Here is a 23042-nt window from a genome sequence, read left to right as displayed (position 1 = left end):
TGTATGGTCTCAAGCAAGCTCCAAGAGCATGGTTTGCCAAGCTAAGTTCAAAGTTACAAGAGCTTGGTTTCCTAGCATCTAAGGCTGACACGTCATTGTTCATTTACAATAAGTCAGGTATCACCATCTTTGTGCTAGTATATGTTGATGACATTATTGTCACAAGCTCCTCAAACAAAGCAATTACTTCACTTCTCAAGGATTTGAGTTCAGCTTTTGCACTCAAGGATTTAGGTGATTTGCATTATTTTCTTGGCGTTGAAGTTAGAAAATTAAGTGATGGTATTGTACTAACCCAAGAAAAGTATGCATCTGATTTATTGGCTAGAGTGGAATGAAGGATGCTAAGATAGCACACACGCCTCTTTCATCATCAGTGTCAGCCTTTGAAGGTGATGCACTTGGACCGGAAGATGGCACAAGGTACAGAAGCATAGTTGGAGGACTTCAGTACTTAACTCTTACCCGGCCAGATATTGCCTTTTCAGTCAACAAGGTATGCCAATATTACCAACCACTGTTCATTGGACAACTGTGAAAAGAATATTGAGATACATCAAAGGGACTAAAAGTCTTGGTTTGACATTTAGAAAGTCTTCTTCCACATTAGTAAGTGCTTTCTCAGATGCTGACTGGGCAGGCTGTGTAGATGACAGAAGATCTACAGGTGGTTTTGCTGTTTATTTTGGTCCTAACTTAATCACTTGGAGTGCCAGAAAACAGGCCACAGTCTCTAGATCAAGCACGGAAGCAGAGTACAAAGCTTTGGCAAATGCCACAGCTGAAGTAATTTGGATTGAGTCTCTACTTGGAGAACTTGGTGTTCAAAAGAAACGAGTATCCTGTTTATGGTGTGATAATATGGAAGCAACCTATCTTTCTACTAATCATGTTTTTCATGCAAAGACAAAGCACATCGAAATTGACTTCCATTTTGTAAGAGAAAGAGTAGCAAACAAATTTCTTGAGATCAGATTTATCCCCTCAGGGGATCAGGTGGCAGATGGTTTTACAAAGGTCTTACCAGCACGGCAACTTGAAGAGTTCAAGCACAATCTCAACCTTAGAAAGGGTTGTGATTGAGGAGGGGTGTTAGCGCTACATATATATTTGTTGTAACATCCCTGTCACGTGTGGAGATATGTTAGTTTAGTTTGATAAGTATCTTTGTAACCGATCTGATTTGTTGTATAAAGATCAGATCGTTGCCTAACTTCTTTCACACGTGATCAACAACCATGTATCTATCTTGCCGTTGTCGGCCTATATAAAGACGTACTCGAGCCCGAGACAAAGGGCATCGATTCCACCCAAACCTAACGAGGTATCATCACAGTGTCTACTTGTATGTGTGTGTACATTGTTCTTTGGCTAGGCAGTAAAGGGAAGACAAGCAACCCCTATAAATTGTCACTCAACTAGTTTGTCAACAATGCTACAATCCCCAGAGATAAAGGACTCAGCCTAAACGAACTGCAATCGCCTATATAAGTTTTCCTAGGTTTTCCCTTTGAAGATAAACAATACAGTTCAAATTTAACTTGACACATGCTGAAAGTTTGAAACCAGAAGGGAAGTGGGAGAATAGCTAAAAAAATGTCTATTACAAACTGCAAGAAAAGTAACTCAGAAGTGGTTCCATAATTCCATCTTCCAAGTGAACTTGGTAATTATGAGCTGGCCTGCTACACAAAGAGAAGCATTTGGAACTAGATGTGTTAAAACAGCCAATTGAACAGCCAAGCCAATGCAAACAAATGTAAGAAACACTTTACCTTCTCCGCTGGCAATACTGGAAGCTGACACCATCAGTGGTCATTTTTGTTGTAAGAACTCGCTCTAAATATATAAACCTGCAACAATTACATAAAAGAAGTTCCGCAGTTAAAGATATATCAGATTTACCCATCACTAGGCCTTTGAAGGATCCTAACTTTTAATGTCCTAGTCAGCTTCACGTGCTTTGCACATTAAAACCAGTCATTACAACCAATAAACTCTCCTAATTGTTGCCCAAAATAACCGTTTTGGAGTTTCAAATTTGAGATGATTGTGTTTTGCTGAAACATTGACATCTCTTTCTAATGCAGAAATGTAAATTAGTGCTATATGGTTGAATTTTTCATGTCTTACTCTTTTGTACCTTCTCTATGTATCGCTCTACCTGCCAAAGCTCTGATCCTGTTCAGATATCTTCTCCCATTCATGCCTCATGCGGCTGAACGATTGAACATGGCTGTCGTCACTCGTGCATGTATACGATAAAATGTTCGGCTCTATCATTTTTGTAGCATCACTTGTTCGGCTCTAAGCCTCTAACTGCTCACCGTCCACTCATGCGTCATCAACTTGAAGTCTTTTGAGCATAGGCCCAGCCATTGGCAAGCACACGGGGTGTGAGATTGTAGTCTGGTTTACATACGTGGGCTGCTAAGGAACCGAGCTGCTGCATTCGGAAGGAGGGCTTAGTTAAATCATGGATGTTTCTGGAAGGATGTAGAGAAAAGTTGGTCGCTACTGTAGCTGCGAATCCCAGTGTTCTAGGCCGTTGGATGATGTCCAATCAACGGTATAAATTGCCTCATGATGCTTGGACTCAAACTTTCAAAATTGACACACTATATAGGAGTATAGATAATTAAAGCCAGGCTATAGTATTCAAATGCCTTTTAGATCTGCTTGAAATCGAAGAACTCTGTAGAACAATAGTACTCTCTGGAAGTCCAAATAGGCCAGATTTGTCATTCTTTCAATAATTAGACACAGATTAAAGTTACAATTATAGATATGGATATGGCACTGCAACATTTTTTAAGTCTGCAACTCGCAGAAAATAGATGTTTGCACACAATTAACTCTAGTTATAATATATATGGCCCAGAGCCCAGAAGGCGGTATTTCCCATATCTTACTCAATCAACTTCAGATCATTGTTTGGATGCAGAAAAAATGTCGACTAAGTACAGCTACCTACCTAGCAAGTTTCAGGCATTGGCAGAATCATAAGGCCGCATTTAAAATCGGAAAAGTGCCGTAGAAATTCGATACGAAACAAGTTATCCACTCTACAATGAAGGGTTGTTTATAAATCTGTGTACCAACCATGGTGTTGGGAGCGACATTTTGTTTCTCAAACAGCCATCTAAAATCAAAGTTTGCCAGGGGCATTGCCTCCTTTTCGAAAGAAAAGTAAAGAAAAAAAATCGTGTGCGGAGAAGAGGTTGAACCTCACCTTGAACTTTGTGCTCTCTATGAGCTGGAACACCAAGCAGTCACCATCAGCCAGCTGGTGGTCAGCAGCAAATCCTTTCCACTGGTTAATCCTATGGTTGTATTGGTCAGGTCCGTGCTTTTTGAAGGAATATAACAGGTGAAACTCGTTATTCATCTCATCCACCAAAACCATCATCTCATGACGCACCGGGAGATGCTCCCTGAAGTTCATCGGGATTTTCTGGCAGATAGGCCAAGAAATTACCAGCAGGCGAGAATCGATCACAATACGACGACAGACCAGCAGGCAGCAGCGAAGGTTATTCTCATACCAGACTGTCTGATTTGGCGGCATAGCCGTGGGACAAGGGCTTGATGAAGGCGGGGTAGTCAGAGCCCAGCTGGTCCTTGAGCTCTTGGGCCTTGGCGATCCCGTAGGCTCTCTGTTCCTTGGTCGCATACTCTGGAGCTGGATAACGAACGCGTTGTGCCTTTTCAGGGTTGTAATCGGGCTGCTCTGCGATGTTGGCGATGCGGCCAGAGCGCCGGGTCGGGACGTCCATCACCGGATTCCGCGGCTTCGCCAGCTTGGTCTGCGCGCGGCACCCAGACGGGGTAAGAAACGAGATAAGGGAGCGGAGAAGGCAGGACCTTTTGTGACGGAGGAGAGTGGATCTGACCGGCATGGGCTCGGCGGTGGCCTGGCGGACGGCGGCGGAGAGGTTGTGCAGCCCCAGCTCATCTAGCTTGCGCTTGTTGTCCTTGACCCGCCTCCTGCGCTGCTCCTCGTACGAATTGCCCCTGGACTACACGGGACGGGAGTCGGGAGCCTGGGGAAATGGGCCGATTTGGGCAGCCGCGTTCGAGGAAAAATTCAACGCAGAATACATAGCGGTGGGCGTCCCGGGCTTATCTCCACCGGATGTCCTAGGTACTGGGCTGGGCCACTCATACATAGACATACACCGTTACTTTGCCAAAATCCTGGACGGGCCGTGGCACAGTTTGGGAAGCTCGGCCAGTGGTCAAAGTGGTACCCGAAACGAAACGCCTGATGCACTAGATGATTGTTCTGTTGGGGAAAGCTAGCCTTATGGTTGCTGTTGTTGGTTAACAAACTTGTTTGGTCAGTAGCTGTTTTAGTGCGAATGTTTATAGTTTACATGTTTGCATTTCATTGATTGGGGCAGTCAGATGTTATGAACATTGAGCAAGGAAATCGATCATGTTTAACATGCAGTCCAAGTTTGGAGCAAGAATGAGTATTGATGCAGTCTAACTGCGCAGTGAGAATTAATCTCAATGAAATTGTGATTTCTGTCCTGTTTTTATCATGCATCTATGTTGGCAGTGGCTTGCTCATTGATTGGATCAATTGCCTTGAGCCTACCATGGCCCTCGGTGCCTTTGGCTGGCTCTGTGGTGACATACCAGACCCATGTCCCTGACCGGCAGCGGCAGATCAAGCCTGAGCGGTATTCTCTCCGCAGTCCGTTTGTTACATTGTATTTTTCCGTATTTTAGTAACAGAAGTGTTAGCCGCTGCCACTATCGTTTGCTGATTTCAGCTAGAAAATCCATTGCGGATCCTAGTGTCATATTGGTTTTCGACTTCCAGCACTATCGTTTGCTGAGTTCCCAAAGCTGTGTCTTCCGCGCCATCCAGCACCTCTACTCGCTGCGTGCTAAGGACATGTGAAACCTCAATGACGCTCTCATCATCCTCTTGCCGAAGAAAGACGGCACGATTGATGTCGAGGATTTCAGGCCTATAAGCTTTATACACAGTTTTGGAAAGCTCTTCTCCAAGATGCTCGCCAATCGTCTTGTGTCGTCGTGGTGAACAGATAGATGCCATATGATGGTTTAAGTTGGGGCCGAATGTGCGCTAGAGGATTCGGGGGAGGGTTTTGGTAACTAAGGGATGGATTTCCGGTATGATTCCTGAAGAACTTGGCCTTGGCCAGAGGTTGAAGAAGAGGAACTCTAGCTCTAACTCAACTTCGGATCTCTCTATTCATGCTCCAATCAGGTTACATGTTTTCCGATCCTAGTGGGACATAACACATACCTGCGTTAGGGTGTACCCCCTCTCCTTATATAGGGGAGAGGGTGGCTTACAGAGCAAGAAACCCTAATGACATCTTTGACTAGACAAACTACTTTACAAAGCCACTTTGGCCTATGTGACACCGGTTATGACTTTAATCAGGAGGTGATGACCTCCGCCGGTACCTTTTGCGCCATCTTCTGCTTTTGGCCTCAGAGCTTCGATTAAAGCCGAAGTGCTTCGCTCATCTTTGTCCTCTAGCTTCTAAGAGAATCTTTGACCAACTTGCCGACGTGCTACAGTGTAGCCTGTACCAGTAGTCCGGTACCCCTTTTAGCTTGTTCCGGTATACCCCTCCTGGGATACCGGCATAGACTCACTTGGCCTCAATCTTAACTCCCGTGTCCGGAATAATCTTTAAACCGGTACCTCGATAGCCTTAACAAGGCCAGTTCGGCATGCCTTTGGCATACCGGGGGTCATCCCCCCAACATTAGTCCCCGAAGCTGGTATAGTCCGGCGGATTCTATTCGACGAACTATGCCAGGTTCCTCTTTTTACCGTACCGGTTTAAAACCTTCCGGCGTCTTTGCCGGTTCCACCTCAACGTACTGATATCTTCCGGTAGCTTTGTCATTAAAACTCTCCTCGACGAAGTCGAGAATATCTCAGAAACAGTGCATGTCAGAGACATGCGCACTGTTTCTGACATGCACAATGTTTCTGACGCAGCAGCGTCAGGGGTCACTTCCCTTCGACTTCTGCGCTAGCATTTATGGTGCCACACCAGATCCTTGCTGCCGTTCCGGATCCGTGTAGCTTCCCTGTGGCTTCTTATTTTTCGCTCGTGTATGCCCGCTCCACGTGGCGGCCCACGAGGCGAACCGCCGCGGCCCAGCGGTTTCTGGCCCACGAACCCCCCCTCTGTTTAAGGACGCTGCGGTTCCACATCTTCTTCTTCCCGCATTCGCCAACTTCCAGAGCTCTTTTCAGCCCTCGCCCTTTGCGCTCCCTTCGCCGCCGTTCGTCTCCAAGACCTCGCTCTCCGGCGAACTCCTCCAAGAAGCTCTGCAGGGCCCTGCCCCGCCGAGGTTCCTCGCTGCCTCCTCGCATCTTCTCCCCAGAGCGCCGCTGCGGCACTCTCTTCTTCTTCTCCTTCATCTGCCGCCCTCTGCTAGCTCGCCCAACTCCGGCGGCCATCGTCCTCATCGTTCTCCGCCGCCCCAGGTTAGCCTCGATGCCTCTACACTTTTTTCCCTTTGCCTCCTCGTTCTTGGGCCGGTAGTGTATTTACCCTTCCTTTTCTTTTGCTTTTTCTCTTACTCGTAGATCTTCGCGCAAGGCTAGATTCAGGGAAATCTGTTTGTGGGCAGATTTTGGAACTTTAGACCGGTATGTCTTCCGAAGAGTACCTTACGGAACCCTCCGCCAGCAGTCACCACAACGAAACCCCCACCACCTCTTCCAGGGACGGAACCCCGGCTGAGGACGCTTCCGACGGGCTGGAGGCAGAACTCGCCTGTACTGAAGATGATACCGGTAGCTCCGCTCAAGCTACCGGTAACCTAGGAAAGGAAACCGACAGCTCCAGCCAGAGTGCTGCCGGCCAATCTGCCGCCGATCTCGAATCTTATACGCGTGGGGCCTAGATGGGCTCTGACATGACAGAGGCTGAAGTCGATTGGCTTAACCGATCCCGGAGAATACCGGAAGGGGTCTGGTGCCGTATTCCGGGCAAGGAGCGGCAACTTGAGCCGGAGCCCGATGAACACGTTGTCTTCACCGCTCATTTTGAATGCGGTTTAGGCCTTTCGGCTTCGGATTTATTCCGGAGCTTTCTTGACTTTTATGAACTCCAGCCCCATCATCTTCCGGGCAACGCCATCTTCTACCTTTCTTCTTTTGCTGCTTTCATGGAGGGATACGCCGGTATCACTCCCACTGTAGATAACTTCTCTTATTTTTACTCCCTCCGGAAGAATTCTATCAAGGATAGGAAACTTCCGCCCCCAAAGCCGTTTGTCCGGTGCGGGGGCTGCATCCTTTCGCCCCGCCAAGGGAGCTGCTTCTATAAACTGTCCGGTCTGGAATCTGTCCGGACTTGGTAGAAAACCTTTCTCTATGTCCGGAACATCGGCCCGGAAGATTTCATCAACATACCGGCATAGGTTCCTGGGCCTCCCAGCATGAAGAACTGGCTCCACAACCCTAGAGACGACAAGGAGTCCCAGCGGGTGGCCCTCTTCATCGAGAAGAACAAGGAGGAGACCAACCTCTGCGCGGATGATCTAGTCATGCTCTTTCTTTCGCGCCGGGTGCTGCCTCTTCAGCGCCGCGCTCATAAGATTTGCCAGATGCTTGGCCGGATGGACCCGACAAGGATCACGACTCATTCGCTAAGCCCCCTGACTTGGTTTCTAAGGCCAAGAAGATTTGCCAAAACAAGCTGAAACCTAGCGGCAAATACGGGCTGCTCCCTTATAGCCGCAACAACTCTCCTCCGCGCCGAGTAAGATCTCGAGATCTCCGGAAGAGGTTTGGTGTCGGATCCTTCTTCTTCTCGCATTTGCCCCCTTTCTCCTTGCGCTCTGAGCTTCTTGCCCCCCGCGCTTCCGCCGTCGCCGTTCTCCGCCGAAGCACTACTCCGACGAAGTCCAGCCGTTGCTCGTGCTGCACAGGGGACTCTCCGCCGCAGTGAGGATCCTCGAAGTTCTTCGCCTGCTGTAGCCTCGGGTTCCTGCTGGCTCCCTCTGCACGCCTACGCCGCCGGCCTTCTCCGACGACTGCAAGCCCGTCGCTCCTCCGGCAATCTTTTTCGCCAACGTCTCTGCCGCCTCTGGTTAGTCTCTAAATCCCAATATCTTCTTGCTTGTCTTGGCATTCCAGTTCTTGGGGCGTTAGGATATTTATCTCCACTTTTTCTTTCTTTTTTCCCTTTTCGTAGATCTTCGTACGAGGCTATGACTTGGGAAAGTTGTTTGTGAGTAGCATCCGGCATCTTTAACCAAATGTCAACCGATCTCTATCTTTCCGAGTCTACCGGCAGCAGCCACCACGACGAAGCCTCCGATGGGCTCACGGCAGATCCCGCCCAGAGCGAGGCTGGTACCGGTAGCTCCGTTCCTGCTACTGGTAACCAAGGGGAAGCCGGCAGCTCCAGCCAAGGCGCCGGAGTAGATCTGAACTCCTACACGAGGGGAGCCTGGATGGGCTCCGATGTGACCCAGGCGGATATTGATTGGCTCTACCGCTCCCGGAGGATTCCGGAAGAGGTTTGGTGCCGGATCCCTGGTGAGGAGCGCCAGCCAGGCCTGAGCCGGGTGGAATCATGGTCTTCGCCGCTCATTTTGAATGCGGCTTAGGCCTTCCAGCGTCGGACTTCTTCCGGCGTTTTCTAGAATTTTACGAACTTCAGCCCCACCATCTTCCTGGCAATGCCATCTTCTACCTTTCTTCTTTCACCGCCTTCATGGAGGGATACTGCGGTATCACTCCTTCCGTAGATAACTTCTCTTTCTTTTACTATCTTCGGAAGAACTCTATCCAAGATAGGGAACTTCCTCCGCCTAAACCCTTTGTTCGGTGTGGGGGTTGCATCTTGTCTCCCCGCTCCGGAAGCAACTTCTACAAACTCTCCGGTCTGGACTCTGTCCGGACCTGGCAGAGGACTTTTTTCTACGTCCGGAACGGCAGTCCGGAAGACTTCATCAATCTTCCGGCATATGTTCCCAGGCCGCCCTCCATGAAGAACTGGCTCCATAATCCGAAGGATGACAAAGAGTCCATCCGTATCGCTGGCTTCATCGACATCAACCGGGAAGAGACCAACCTCTGCGCAGAGAATCTGGTCCGCGTCTTCCTCGCGCGCCGGGTGCTGCCCCTTCAGCAGCGCGCCCACAAAATCAGCGAGATGTCGGGGCCCATGGACCCGACATGGATCACAACCCATCGGCTTAGCCCTGCCGACTTGGTCCTTAAGGCCAAGCTGATCTGCCAGAATCCGCTAAGTTCTAGCGGGAGATATGGGCTGGCCCCCTATAGCCGCCGCAACTCTCCTCCGCAGCGAGTAAGGCCTTGAGATCTCCGGAAAGCTTCTCCGGATAGCACCGCGTGTATTCTGTTCTAATGTGTTGTTTTTGTTTCAGAACTTTCGCCGGATCGGCCAGGAGCATCCGGCTTCCTATACGCCGGATCGAATCTTCCAGGACGACTTTGACGCTGATCCCTACGTGAGGGGAAGGCAGCCAATGGGTCGCACCCACACCCCTCGTCCCGGTAAGGACTCCGGTTCGAATGACGAGGTTGTTATACTTGAGCTATTTTGCTCCTTCGCTTTCTCATCTGCCATTTTTTCTTTCTGTAGACCTTCCCTCAGTAGGCTCCGAGGGCCGGAAGAACAAGGCGCCCGCAACCGAGGCCGGCTCAAGCCATGCTCCTCCTGCCAAGCGCTCCCGGCAGGAAGTCGTCGGCGGGAAGAAGGTTACCGCCAAGCATCACCGGAAGATGCCAGTTGCCTCTGGGTAAGCTTCCATCTCGTTCGCTTCGCGGTTCTTTTTCCGGTTGCTCTTCCTCAACATCATTTTCTCTTTTACCTTTTCAGGCCTGCCCTCAAGATTACCAAGAGCGCCTCTGGCATGAGGCCGGAAAGCTCTGAGGATTCGCCCATGGCCTCACCTCCTCCTCAACCAAGTCCGGTACCATCTGGTTCCGGCAAACCTTCTGCCTCCCCCCTGGGGGGCAGCACAAGTACGGGGCGCGTGGCCCCTAAACCTCCACAGCACCGCGCGGAGGGGAAACCTGTTTCTCCTCCTAGGACCCAAGATACCGGCGCCAGCAACATCGGCGCCGGTGCTGAAGACGCCGGGCAGGGGGAACCTCTCGTTCCTCCTGTCCCAAAAAAGAAGAAGAAGAATACTGCTTCCTCCCCCTCCAAGGCCATGCCGGACTCTTCCGGGCCGGCCAGCTCCTCTCCGACAAAGGAAGCTCCTGGGGCTTCTGCGCCGTCCAAGACTCCAACGCCTCCACCGGCCGCTTCTACCGGTGGGCCCGCTCCTGCGCCTTCTTCGCTGGTGCTGCACACCAGCCGCACCTCCGTCGTGGCCGGAGAATCGGTCTCAGCTCAGCTGGGCCGGATCACCGAGCTAACCCGCGGAGGGGTGGAACTGGGGCATCTCGCTGATTACGCCCATAAGTGGAATCAGGCAGATCTGTCCCCTGCGACCTGCGGCCTCGGGAAGGACAAGCTGCCGGTTGCGGACCCTGCCGGCCCCCGGAGCACCGTCCAGCAATTTGGCCGGTTGCGGCGCGCTGTCAAAGAATTTGACACTGCGTGGCACGACGCCAACAACAATGTGGTGGTAAGCTGCACAAACTCAATTTCTTTTACATCCTTGCCGGTTTTTACTTTTTCCGGATTATATATCTTCCCAGTCCCCGAGTTTCGGGGTGAGAGCGCAGCTCTCAGCGCGAAACTTTGTTAAAAACACACAAAAAACATGCATAGCCAGTCCCCGAGTTTCGGGTTGAGAGCGCAGCACTTAGCACGAAACTTTGTTAAAAACACACAAAAAACCGGCATAGCCAGTCCCCGAGTTTCGGGTTTAGAGCACAGCTCTTAGCACGAAACTTTTCTTCTTGCCGACATCTTTCTTACCGAAAACCTTTTCAACTTGAACAGAGCACGGCGAACACCCGGAAACAGCTCTTTGAGGAGCTGCTATGGGAGCACCGGGAGCTTTCGGAAGCCCACAACCAATGCCAAGGTTATTCCTTGCTCATCCGGCTTCTTTTTACCGGTTGCTTTTCCCTTTAGGTACTTATAAAATTTTCTACACTTCAGCTGTCCCGGAAGCCACCATCGAGGCCTTGTCTTCCCAGGTTGCCGCGCTCCAAGGTATTATTTCTTTTCCGGTTGCCTTGCGTCCTTCCATTTTACCGGAGTTATTTTTCTGTTAACGCTTTCCCTTCCGGCCTGCAGCTGAAAAGGAGCGGCTCGCCAAGGAGCATCAGCAAGCTCTGGATGTTCAGAGGAACAATTTCTCTGAGCTGAAGGCACAACTCAGGGCGGTCGAATCCCGCCATTCCCGGGAGCTCGAGAAGGTCCGGGCGGCAGCGGAGGCCAAACTGAACGAATCCCTGGAGAAGTACACAAATGCCACCGCGGTGCTGCGGGCTGAGCTGGAGGAGCATACCAAGGCTCGGGAAGATCAGAGCAAGGCGCGGGAGCTGGCTGAAAACCAGGTTGCCGCCCTCATGACGGAGCAGAAAGACTATGACCGGTTGGTCGTACAAACTGACACGCTGCTCCTCAGTAAGCCTTTCTTCTTTCCCTTTGCTGCTTATAAGCTTATGTCATCCGGTAGCTTGTCCTTATCCTCTTTCTTTTCTTGTAGGGATCTTTCCGGACTCCCAGGTGTACGCCGTCCAGAAGGTGGAGGAGCGCCGGACAGAGTTGTCTTTCCGCGACCGGGAGCTTCCCTGGGATGCATATGACCACCTGGTCGCGCTCTCCTCCCGGGTTCAGCACATGCGCGCCGTGGACCGGCACTTGGTTGATCTGCCAGATCATGCCAAGGAGATCTGCAAGGTGCTATGGCCGGAGGACGCTGTGCCGGAGAGCGTAACGCTTCTCTCTGACCGTCTAAAGGACGCCTGCCGGAGGATCCGGGAATGGAGATGCTCTGCGGCTCGTGCCGGAGCAGATGCGGCCCTGCGCGTCGCCTTCTCCTGGTATGAAGACCTGGATCTGGATGCCCTTCACGCCGTTCGTGACGAAGCACCCACAGACATGGATCCGGTCTTGACCGCCAAGCGCCAGGATCGTGCCTACCGGATTGCGGAGTTCGCCCCCTTCCGCACCTTCATCCCTCCCCCTCCCGAAGTCAAAGATGCGCTCTCTGACGACGAGGAAGACATCGAGGAGGAGGAAGAAGAAGGAGCCGGAGAAGGCGCTGCTCCCCCGGAAGCTCCTGAGGACGGTGCTCAGCTCCCCGTTGCCTGAACTTGTTCTCTTGTGCCCTTTGCCTGTTGCCTTAAAGTTTCAAACTTGTTAAATTCTACCCCGGTATGCCGGGGTTTATGATGTAAGATAAAACTCAGCATTTTCTTTTGCTTGTGCTACAACCATGCTCATGCCGGTATCTTTTTACCGGTAAGTATTTAAGTTAAGTTTTATGTGCTAACTTAGCATTTTGCATATCGTTTGCTTTGATCTTGCACTGTGAATATTCCGGAATTGTTTCGGCATCCAATCCGATGCACACTTGGTTCTTTTGCTTTGCCTCTGCCTACCTCTCTGGGTTTTTTGGCGTATGAGTCACAAAGTTCTTTTGTCAAGCAAGCATTTTCTTGAACTTAGAAAAAATTCGAAATTTTTCACAAAAAACTGGTATAACCGGGGTTAGTTAAACTTTTCCGAATTGATTGTTCCCATTCATCCTCTTCGTGTTTCACGTGCTTAGTCCCTACCGGTTTATCTTGCTTGCCATGAAGCCAGTCTGCGGACAACAGCATAGTCGAAGACTCCGGTAGGTTTAGCACGTTACTAAACCGGAAAGAAAAAATGTTCAGCAAGCAACCGGTAAACTGAAAAAATAAACACATTGCATGCAATTTTCGGTAGAGGCAGTCCCCGAGATTCATTCGAGGTGCCAGCATCTTTATTCATAGTACTTAAGGTACAAAAAGGAACTTCTTACAGCACAACTTCAGGAATAGAAAGGACGCAGTAGTGCTATGTTCCATGGGCGCTTGGTTTCTTCTCCAGACCTGTCCGCCTTGCCTTTCTTCGATTCCTGTGCGTCGATTAAGTAGTAGGCATCATTGTGCAGAGCTTTGCTCACAATGAAAGGTCCTTCCCATGGGGGTGAGAGCTTGTGGCGTCCCTCAGTGCGCTGCACTAGGCGTAACACCAGATCTCCCTCCCGGAACACCCTCGGGTTAACCTTCCGGCTATGATAGCGTCTGAGGTTCTGCTGGTATATGGCTGTTCTTGCCAAAACCAGCTCTCTTGCTTCCTCTAGCAAGTCCACATCATTTTCTTTGGCCTCTTTTACCTCTTCTTCGGTATAGAGTTGAACCCTTGGTGAATCATGAATGATGTCGGTTGGGATTACAGCTTCTGCCCCATAAACCATGAAAAATGGAGTGTATCCGGTAGACCGATTCGGTGTCATCCGGATGCTCCACAGCACAGATGGTAGCTCATCTAGCCAACATCCTAGTGACTTTTCAAGCGGTTCAATCAGCCTTGGCTTGATACCGGAAAACACCAGAGCATTTGTTCTTTCAACCTGGCCATTGCCTTGCGGGTGTGCAACGGAGCACAAGTCCAATCGGATATTGTTATCCTCACAAAACCTTTTGAACTCACCTTGAGCAAAGTTTGTGCCATTGTCAGTGATGATGCTATGCGGGTATCCATACTGCAAGATCACATCTTTTAAGAATTTCACAGCCGTATGCCCATCACACTTTGCGATAGGCTTCACTTCCAACCATTTGGTGAACTTATCCACCATTACCAGCACATGTGTCATGTTGCCCCTTGCGGTTTTAAATGGACCTACCATGTCTAGGCACCAAACAACAAATGGCCATGTCAATGGTATAGTTTTAAGGCCAGACGCTGGCGTATGATTTTGCTTGGCGTACCGCTGGCAGCCGTTGCATTTTCGTACCAAGTCCTCAGCATTTTCCAAAGCGGTGGGCCAATAGAACCCATGCCGGAACACTTTTGCCACTAAGGCCCTTGAAGAGGCATGGTGCCCACATTCTCCTTGGTGAATCTCCACCAACATTTCTTTTCCTTCTTCCGGTTCCACACATCTCTGGAGGACACCGGTAACACTCCTTTTGTACACCTCACCGTTGATGATAGTGTATGCCTTGGACCTTCTCTGGATCCTTCTCGACTCATTTTCGTCAACCGACAAGGTGCCGTTGATCAGGAATTCCTTAATAGGTTCAACCCAAGTTGGCGTTTCCCGGACTAGGAATACCGGTACGTCTATCTCCATATTGTCCACCAGCATAGCTTCTTCCGGCTTAGACATCGCAGTCCCCGGGTCTACCGGAACAGTCCCCGTTGATGATCCGAAAAAAGGTATACCACCACATTGTTGTTGGCGTGTTCCTCTGTAGCTTTTGCCACAGAGGTGAACCTCTTCTGCACCCGTTGCAAAACCAAGCTATTGCTTGCGCTTCGATTACCCCTTCACAGGAGTTCCTTGTGGAGTTCCACCGGGTCAGGTAATCCCGGTCTGTTTCGTTTGCACGCTGCGTGCACAGAGCAAGCTGTTGCGGTCTGTTTGGCCTCCGGTAGGTACTGCTGAAGTTGCTTACAAAAGCTTCCTCAAAGTCCAACCAGCCGTTTATGCTTCCTGCCGGCAAGTTGTTCAGCCAGATGCGTGCTGGCCCTACCAGGAAAGACGGTACAATTCTCACGGCCCAACGCCGGTTTCCTCCGCCAGTGACAGTTCCTCCGCCGTCGGCAACGTAAACTGCGGTCACGTAATCCGCGAGCCAGTCTTCCGGTTTAGTGCTACCATCGTACGTTTTCGTGTCACGGGGCAACGTGAAGTTACGAACTGGTGGTTCCTCCTTCATGATTCGTGGGCCAAAACACTTGGGACCCGGAGGACCTTCCGCCTCAACCTTCTCAGACAAATACATCCTATCCAGCCTGTGCCTCGCATCCCGGTCTGGTAGGCTTCTTTCTCCCAACCTTTCCCCCAATGGGTTCTGGTAGCTGCCGACTCTTTCGGTAGCTGAATCGGCTTCATCGTATCTTTCTGGTACCGCGGCCCTTGCCTGTCGGTACCTTGGCGGAGGCATCTCCTCCTCTGCATAAGCAGCTCTTGGTGCACGATAATTTTGCCCTGTTCCACCTCTACCGGCATACTCATCCCTGACATTGCCGTATCTGGCGTTGCCACGATCTGCCCCTTGGCTTTTTCTACCGGCCTCATGTCGCCCGGCTTGTTGTTTTCCGGCAAGAACCGGATCGTACACAGTCAGCTGCTGCGCGTTCACCTCTTTTTCTTTTCTCTTATCCGGATGGGGGGACGATGCCTACCCATGGGACTTGCTTGCGGCATTTTTTGTTGAATGCACAGATTTCGAAGTTGTGGCCTTGTTCAACTTGGCTAGCTGCTCAACATTTTGCTGCTCGATGGTATCAAGCAGTTCCCTGACACGCTCTTGCTGTTTTGCCAAAGCATCTCCAGAAAGCGATTCGCACAGCTCTACTGCAGCCTTAGCAGCTTTTATGGTTTTATGCGGACTGCTATACTTAGGTTTCTCTACCATGCTCAACGATGCAGAAGTGCTCTTTCCGGTAATAATCTCCTTACGCAAATGCTGATCTAGGTTGCGAGCTCTAAGCCGGTTTTCCGGTATCCTTGCAGCCTGAGCGCTAACAGAAGCAAAGCCATGTGCAACATTATACTCACGTAGGGTTAGGTTCAGCTCACGCTGCGCCCGGACGATGTTGGCCCCGTTCGCTCGCAGCGTCTGGCGCTGCGCCTCCAGCTTCGCCTGAGCCGCTGCTGGGTCAATGTTCTGCGCGATGGGCGTAGCGAGGACGCTCATGGCCGCTTGGAGTGGAGTCTCCGGTGGTGGTGCGGAAGCTCCCGCAGCTTCCTGATACGTCTCCAACGTATCGATAATTTCTTATGTTCCGTGCTACTTTTATGATGATTGATACGTCTCCGATCTATCGATAATTTCTTATGTTCCATGCCACATTATTGATGAGATCTACATGTTTTATGCATACTTTATGTCATATTTATGCATTTTCCGGAACTAACCTATTAACGAGATGCCGAAGAGCCAGTTGCTGTTTTCTGCTATTTTTGGTTTCAGAAATCCTAGTAAGGAAATATTCTCAGAATTGGACGAAATCAACGCCCAGGGGCCTATTTTCACACGAAGCTTCCAGAAGACCGAAGAGTCAACGAAGTGGGGCCACGAGGTGGCCAGACCACAGGGCGGCGCGGCCCACGTCTTGGCTGCGCCGACCTGTCATCTGGGCCCCTCGTGTGGCCCCCTGACCTGCCCTTCCGCCTACAAATAGCCTTCGTCGCGAAACCCCCAGTACCGAGAGCCACGATATGGAAAACCTTCCAGAGACGCCGCCGCCAATCCCATCTCGGGGGATTCAGGAGATCGCCTCCGGCACCCTGCCGGAGAGGGGATTCATCTCCCGGAGGACTCTACACCGCCATGGTCGCCTCCGGAGTGATGAGTGAGTAGTCTACCCCTGGACTATGGGTCCATAGCAGTAGCTAGATGGTTGTGTTCTCCTTATGTGCTTCATTGTCGGATCTTGTTAGCTGCCTAACATGATCAAGATCATCTATCTGTAATGCTATATGTTGTGTTTGTTGGGATCCGATGGATAGAGAATACTATGTTATGTTGATTATCAATTTATGTCTATGTGTTGTTTATGATCTTGCATGCTCTCCGTTATTAGTAGGGGCTCTGGCCAAGTTTTTGCTAGTAACTCCAAGAGGGAGTATTTATGCTCGATAGTGGGTTCATGTCTCCGTGAATCTGGGGGAGTGAGAGAAACCTCTAAGATTATGGATGTGCTGTTGCCACTAGGGATAAAACATTGATGCTATGTCCAAGGATGTAGTTATTGATTACATTACGCACCATACTTAATGCAATTGTCTATTGTTAGCAACTTAATACTGGAAGGGGTTCGGATGATAACCTGAAGGTGGACTTTTTAGGCATAGATGCATGCTGGATAGCGGTCTATGTACTTTGTCGTAATGCCCAATTAAATCTCACAATACTCATCATATCATGTATGTGCATGGTCATGCCCTCTCTATTTGTCAATTGCCCAACTGTAATTTGTTCACCCAACATGCTATTTATCTTATGGGAGAGACACCTCTAGTGAACTGTGGACCCCGGTCCATTCTTTTACATCGAATAAAATCTACTGCAATTGTTCTACTGTTCTCTGCAAACAATCATCTTTCACACTATACATCTAATCCTTTGTTACAGCAAGCCGGTGAGATTGACAACCTCACTGTTTCATTGGGGCAAAGTACTTTGGTTGTGTTGTGCAGGTTCCACGTTGGCGCCGGAATCCCTGGTGTTGCGCCGCACTACATCTCGCCGTCATCAACCTTCAACGTGCTTCTTGGCTCCTACTGGTTCGATAAACCTTGGTTTCATACTGAGGGAAAACTTTCCGCTGTACGCATCACACCTTCCTCTTGGGGTTCCCAACGGACGCGTGCTGTACGCGTATCAAGCTCTTTTTCTGGCGCCGTTGCCGGGGAGATCAAGACACGCTGCAAGGGGAGTCTCCACATCCCAATCTCTTTACTTTGTTTTTGTCTTGCTTTATTTTATTTACTACTTTGTTTGCTGCACTAAATCAAAACACAAAAAAATTAGTTGCTAGTTTTACTTTATTTGCTATCTTGTTTGCTATATCAAAAACACAAAAAAATTAGTTACTTGCATTTGCTTTATCTAGTTTGCTTTATTTACTGTTGCTAAAATGGATACTCCTGAAAATACTAAGTTGTGTGACTTCACAACCACAAATAATAATGATTTCTTATGCACACCTATTGCTCCACCTGCTACTACAGCAGAATTCTTTGAAATTAAACCTGCTTTACTAAATCTTGTTATGCGAGAGCAATTTTCTGGTGTTAGTTCTGATGATGCTGCTGCCCATCTCAATAACTTTGTTGAACTATGTGAAATGCAAAAGTATAAGGATGTAGATGGTGACATTATAAAATTAAAATTGTTCCCTTTCTCACTAAGAGGAAGAGCTAAAGATTGGTTGCTATCTCTGCCTAAGAATAGTATTGATTCATGGACTAAATGCAAGGATGCTTTTATTGGTAGATATTATCCCCCTGCTAAAATTATATCTTTTAGGAGTAGCATAATGAATTTTAAACAATTGGATAATGAGCATGTTGCACAAGTTTGGGAAAGAATGAAATCCTTGTTTAAAAATTGCCCAACCCATGGACTGACTACTTGGATGATCATCCAAACCTTTTATGCAGGACTGAATTTTTCTTCACCGAACCTATTGGATTCAGCTGCTGGAGGTACCTTTATGTCCATCACTCTTGGTGAAGCAACAAAGCTTCTTGATAATATGATGATTAATTACTTTGAATGGCACACGGAAAGAGCTCCACAAGGTAAGAAGGTAAATTCTGTGGAAGAAACCTCCTCCTTGAGTGATAAGATTGATGCTATTATGTCTATGCTTGTGAATGATAGGACAAATATTGATCCTAATAATGTTCCGTTAGCTTCATTGGTTGCCCAAGAAGAACATGTTGATGTAAACTTCATTAAAAATAATAATTTCAACAACAATGCTTACCGGAACAATTCTAGTAACAACTATAGGCCATATCCTTATAATAATGGCAACGGCTATGGTAATTCTTATGGGAATTCTTACAAAAATAATAGGAACACACCCCCTGGACTTGAAGCCATGCTTAAAGAATTTATTAGTACACAAACTGCTTTTAACAAATCTGTTGAAGAAAAGCTTGGGAAAATTGATATACTTGCTTCTAAAGTCGATAGTCTTGCTGCTGATGTTGATCTTTTGAAATTGAAAGTTATGCCTCATGAGAATCATAATAATAAAATTGTTACAACATCAAATTCCATCCAAGTTAGAATTAATGAGAATATAAGATTGATGGCCGAATTGCGTGCTAGGTGGGAAAGAGAAGAAAATGAAAAAGAAGATAATATAGCTAAAGTCTGGACTATTACCACCACTAGCAATGCTAATGCTCCACAAGTTCCTGCACCTCCCACTAATAATGGTAAAAGAATAGGTGTTAGCAATGTTTCTACTTCAAATGCAAAGCGCGAAAAACTGCCTGAAACTGCTAAAACTGCTGAAACTGCCTGTGATAAAACTGCTGAAATTTTTTCCAACATTGGGGATGATGATCCCATTGATTTAGATTATAATGGTTTGAATTTTGATGATTGCCACATCTCTGAAGTTATAAAGTTCTTACAAAAACTTGCTAAGAGTCCTAATGCTAGTGCTATAAATTTGGCTTTCACAAAACATATTACAAATGCTCTCATAAAAGCTAGAGAAGAGAAACTAGAACGCGAAGCTTCTATTCCTAGGAAGCTCGAAGATGGTTGGGAGCCCATCATTAAGATGAAGGTCAATGACTTTGATTGTAATGCTTTATGTGATCTTGGTGCAAGTATTTCTGTTATGCCTAAGAAAATTTATAATATGCTTGACTTGCCACCATTGAAAAATTGTTATTTGGATGTTAATCTTGCTGATCATTCTACAAAGAAACCTTTGGGGAAAGTTGATAATGTTCGCATTACCGTTAACAATAACCTTGTCCCCGTTGATTTTGTTGTCTTGGATATTGAATGCAATGCATCTTGTCCCATCATATTGGGAAGACCTTTTCTTCGAACTGTTGGTGCTATCATTGATATGAAGCAAGGTAATATTAAATATCAATTTCCTCTCAAGAAAGGTATGGAACACTTCCCTAGAAAGAGAATGAAGTTACCTTTTGATTCTATTATTAGAACAAATTATGATGTTGACACTTCGTCTCTTGATAATACTTGATACACACTTTCTGCGCCTAGCTGAAAGGCGTTAAAGAAAAGCGCTTATGGGAGACAACCCATGTTTTTACTATAGTACTTTGTTTTATATTTGAGTCTTGGAAGTTGTTTACTACTGTAGCAACCTCTCCTTATCTTAGTTTTGTGCTTTGTTGTACCAAGTAAAGTCGTTGATAGTAAGGTTCATACTAGATTTGGATTACTGCGCAGAAACAGATTTTTTTGCTGTCACGAATCTGGGCAAAATTCTCTGTAGGTAACTCAGAAAATTATGCTAATTTACGTGAGTGATCCTCAGATATGTACGCAACTTTCATTCAATTTGAGAATTTTCATTTGAGCAAGTCTGGTGCCTCAATAAAATTCGTCTTTACGAACTGTTCTGTTTTGACAGATTCTGCCTTTTATTTCGCATTGCCTGTTTTGATATGTTCGATGGATTTTTCGATTCCATTGACTTTCAGTAGCTTTGTGCAATGTCCAGAAGTGTTAAGAATTATTATGTTATCTCTGAACATGTATATTTTGATTGTGCACTAACCCTCTAATGAGTTGTTTTGAGTTTGGTGTGGAGGAAGTTTTCAAGGATCAAGAGAGGGAGATGATACAACATGATCAAGGAGAGTGAAAGCTCTAAGCTTGGGGATGCCCCGGTGGTTCACCCCTGCATATATCAAGAAGACTCAAGCGTCTAAGCTTGGGGATGCCCAAGGCATCCCCTTCTTCATCGACAACATTATCAGGTTCCTCTAGTGAAACTATATTTTTATTCTGTCACATCTTATGTACTTTGCTTGGAGCGTCGATTTGTTTTTGTTTTTTGTTTTTGTTTGAATACTATGGATCCTAGCATTCATTGTGTGGGAGAGAGACACACTCCGCTGTTGCATATGGACAAGTATGTCCTTAGGCTTTACTCATAATATTCATGGCGAAAGTTTCTTCTTCGTTAAATTGCTATATGGTTGGAATTGGAAAATGATACATGTAGTAATTGCTATAATGTCTTGGATAATGTGATACTTGGCAATTGTTGTGCTCATGTTTAAGCTCTTGCATCATATACTTTGCACCTATTAATGAAGAAATACATAGAGCATGCTAAAATTTGGTTTGCATAATTGGTCTCTCTAAAGTCTAGATAATTTCTAGTATTGAGTTTGAACAACAAGGAAGACGGTGTAGAGTCTTATAATGTTTACAATATGTCTTTTATGTGAGTTTTGCTGCACCGCTTCATCCTTGTGTTTGTTTCAAATAGCCTTGCTAGCCTAAACCTTGTATCGAGAGGGAATACTTCTCATGCATCCAAAATACTTGAGCCAACCACTATGCCATTTGTGTCCACCATTGTTGGGGGGATAACCCCCGGTATGCCAAAGGCATGCCAAACCGGATGGTTTGAGCCATCAAGATACTGGTTTAATGTTCTTACCGGAAGCCTAGCAGGAATCCGGGAGAGCAAGGCTAAGCCGGTATCCCCAAAGGGGTATGCCGGAACCCGGTATAGAAGATACCGGAAAGGAGTGCCTGTCGGCAGGACTGGTCAAAGATTCTCTTCAGAGCAAGAAGACAAGGATGAGCTACGCAAAGTAACTTTATTCAGAGCCCTGGCGCCAAAGAGAGAGGTGACGTCCAAAGAAGCCGGAGGACATCAGCAGCCCTGATTAAAGAAGACTCCGGCGTCACTCATGATTAAAGTAGCTTTGTACAGTAATCAGAAAGTAGTTTGTCCAGTCAAAGATGCCATTAGGGTTTCTTGCACTGTAAGCCACCCTCTCCCCTATATAAGGAGAGGGGGCAGCCCTCCTTGCGGGCACGATGTATGTACGCGTGTATGTATGAAGGCAGAGCCTGTAACCTGTGTGAATCTATGAACATGGTGATCTAGAGGGAGTCTTTCCTTGTGTCGTTCTTCTTCAACCTCTGGCCTTGGCCAAGTTCTTGAGGAAACCATCCGGAATCTCTTCCCACCTGATCGCAAACCCTCCCCCGAATCCTCTTGCGTCCATTCGGCCCCAATCTAAGCCATCCTATGGCATCTGTCTGTTCACCACGACGACAGTTGGCGCCCACCGTGGGGCATGAAGTGGCGCTTGATGGAGTTCACATTCGGGCAGGCGTCCTCGAGATCTCCGGCGAGCGTACGGTGTCCGCGTTGGTGCAGAGCATTTACGCCATGGACTTCATCAACGACAACGCGGGCTGCTTCGCCAACGGCGGCGTCTTCCCCAAGAACGGCCGCATCATCGAGTTCGGCAGCCACCGCGTCTACTTCGGCACCGTCCCCGTGCGCCAGCGCCTCTCGCCGGTGCTGGTGGCACCGGACCCGCCAAGATGGCTTTGTGCTGGTCGCGCCGCCGGCAGCGTCGAGGTAATGATGACCGGTGTGGCTGGTGCAGGAAAGGAGGTTGCGGCTGAAGGTGCCGGTCGCGCGGTTTCGACCCGTGCGGCTAAGCCACCGCTGGAGCGCGGCGCAGGCGCAGCGGGAGCATCATCCGCGCCACCGGAGACACCGCTCCAGGCGGCGATGAACGTCCTCGCCACCCCCATCGCGCAGAACATCGATCCGGCAGCGGCTCAGGCGGAGCTGGAGGCGCAGCGCCAGAAGATCCTGGAGAGCGGCAAGGACATCGTCAGGGCGCAACGCGAGCTGAACCTAACCGTACGTGAGTATAACGCTGCCCATGGCTTTGCTTCTGTTAGCGCGCATGCTGCTAGGATGCCGGAAAACCGGCTAAAAGCTCGCAACCTAGATCAAGATTTGCGCAAAGAGATTCTTACCGGCAAGAGCGCCTCTGCATCTGTTAGCATCGTGGAAAAGCCTAAGTATAGCAGCCCGGATAAAACTATAAAAGCTGCTAAGGCCGCGGTAGAGCTATGCGAGTCGCTTTCCGGAGAGGCTTTGGTAAAGCAGCAAGAGCGTGTTAGAGAGCTGCTGGAAACCATAGAGCAGCAAAATGCTGAGCAGCTGGCTAAGCTGAACAAGGCAGCGGCCTCAAAATCCGCGCGTTCGACAAAGAATGCCGGTAGCAAGTCCCATGGGCAGGCTTCGTCCCCCCATCCGGACAGAAGGAGAGAAAAAGAGGTGAATGCGCAGCAGATGACTGTGTACGATCCGGTTCTTGCCGGAAAGCAA

General features: G+C 48.4%; 1 protein-coding gene across 1 annotated transcript; it reads right to left on the bottom strand.

The window, feature by feature from the left end:
* Positions 1-1453: 1453 nt before the first annotated feature.
* LOC127332380 (B3 domain-containing protein Os06g0194400-like) lies at positions 1454-4653 on the bottom strand. Its single transcript, XM_071829367.1, has 6 exons — positions 4645-4653; positions 3894-4019; positions 3546-3806; positions 3233-3454; positions 1776-1853; positions 1454-1685 (listed from the first exon to the last, which is right to left on the bottom strand). The coding sequence occupies exons 1-5, from the start codon at positions 4651-4653 to the stop codon at positions 1809-1811; spliced, it is 663 nt and encodes a 220-aa protein (XP_071685468.1). The 3' UTR covers positions 1454-1685; positions 1776-1808.
* Positions 4654-23042: the final 18389 nt, after the last annotated feature.

Source organism: Lolium perenne, chromosome 4 (genome assembly GCF_019359855.2).
Source record: "Lolium perenne isolate Kyuss_39 chromosome 4, Kyuss_2.0, whole genome shotgun sequence".
Taxonomy (NCBI): domain Eukaryota; kingdom Viridiplantae; phylum Streptophyta; class Magnoliopsida; order Poales; family Poaceae; genus Lolium; species Lolium perenne.
This window is presented reverse-complemented; position numbering and strand designations above follow the sequence as displayed.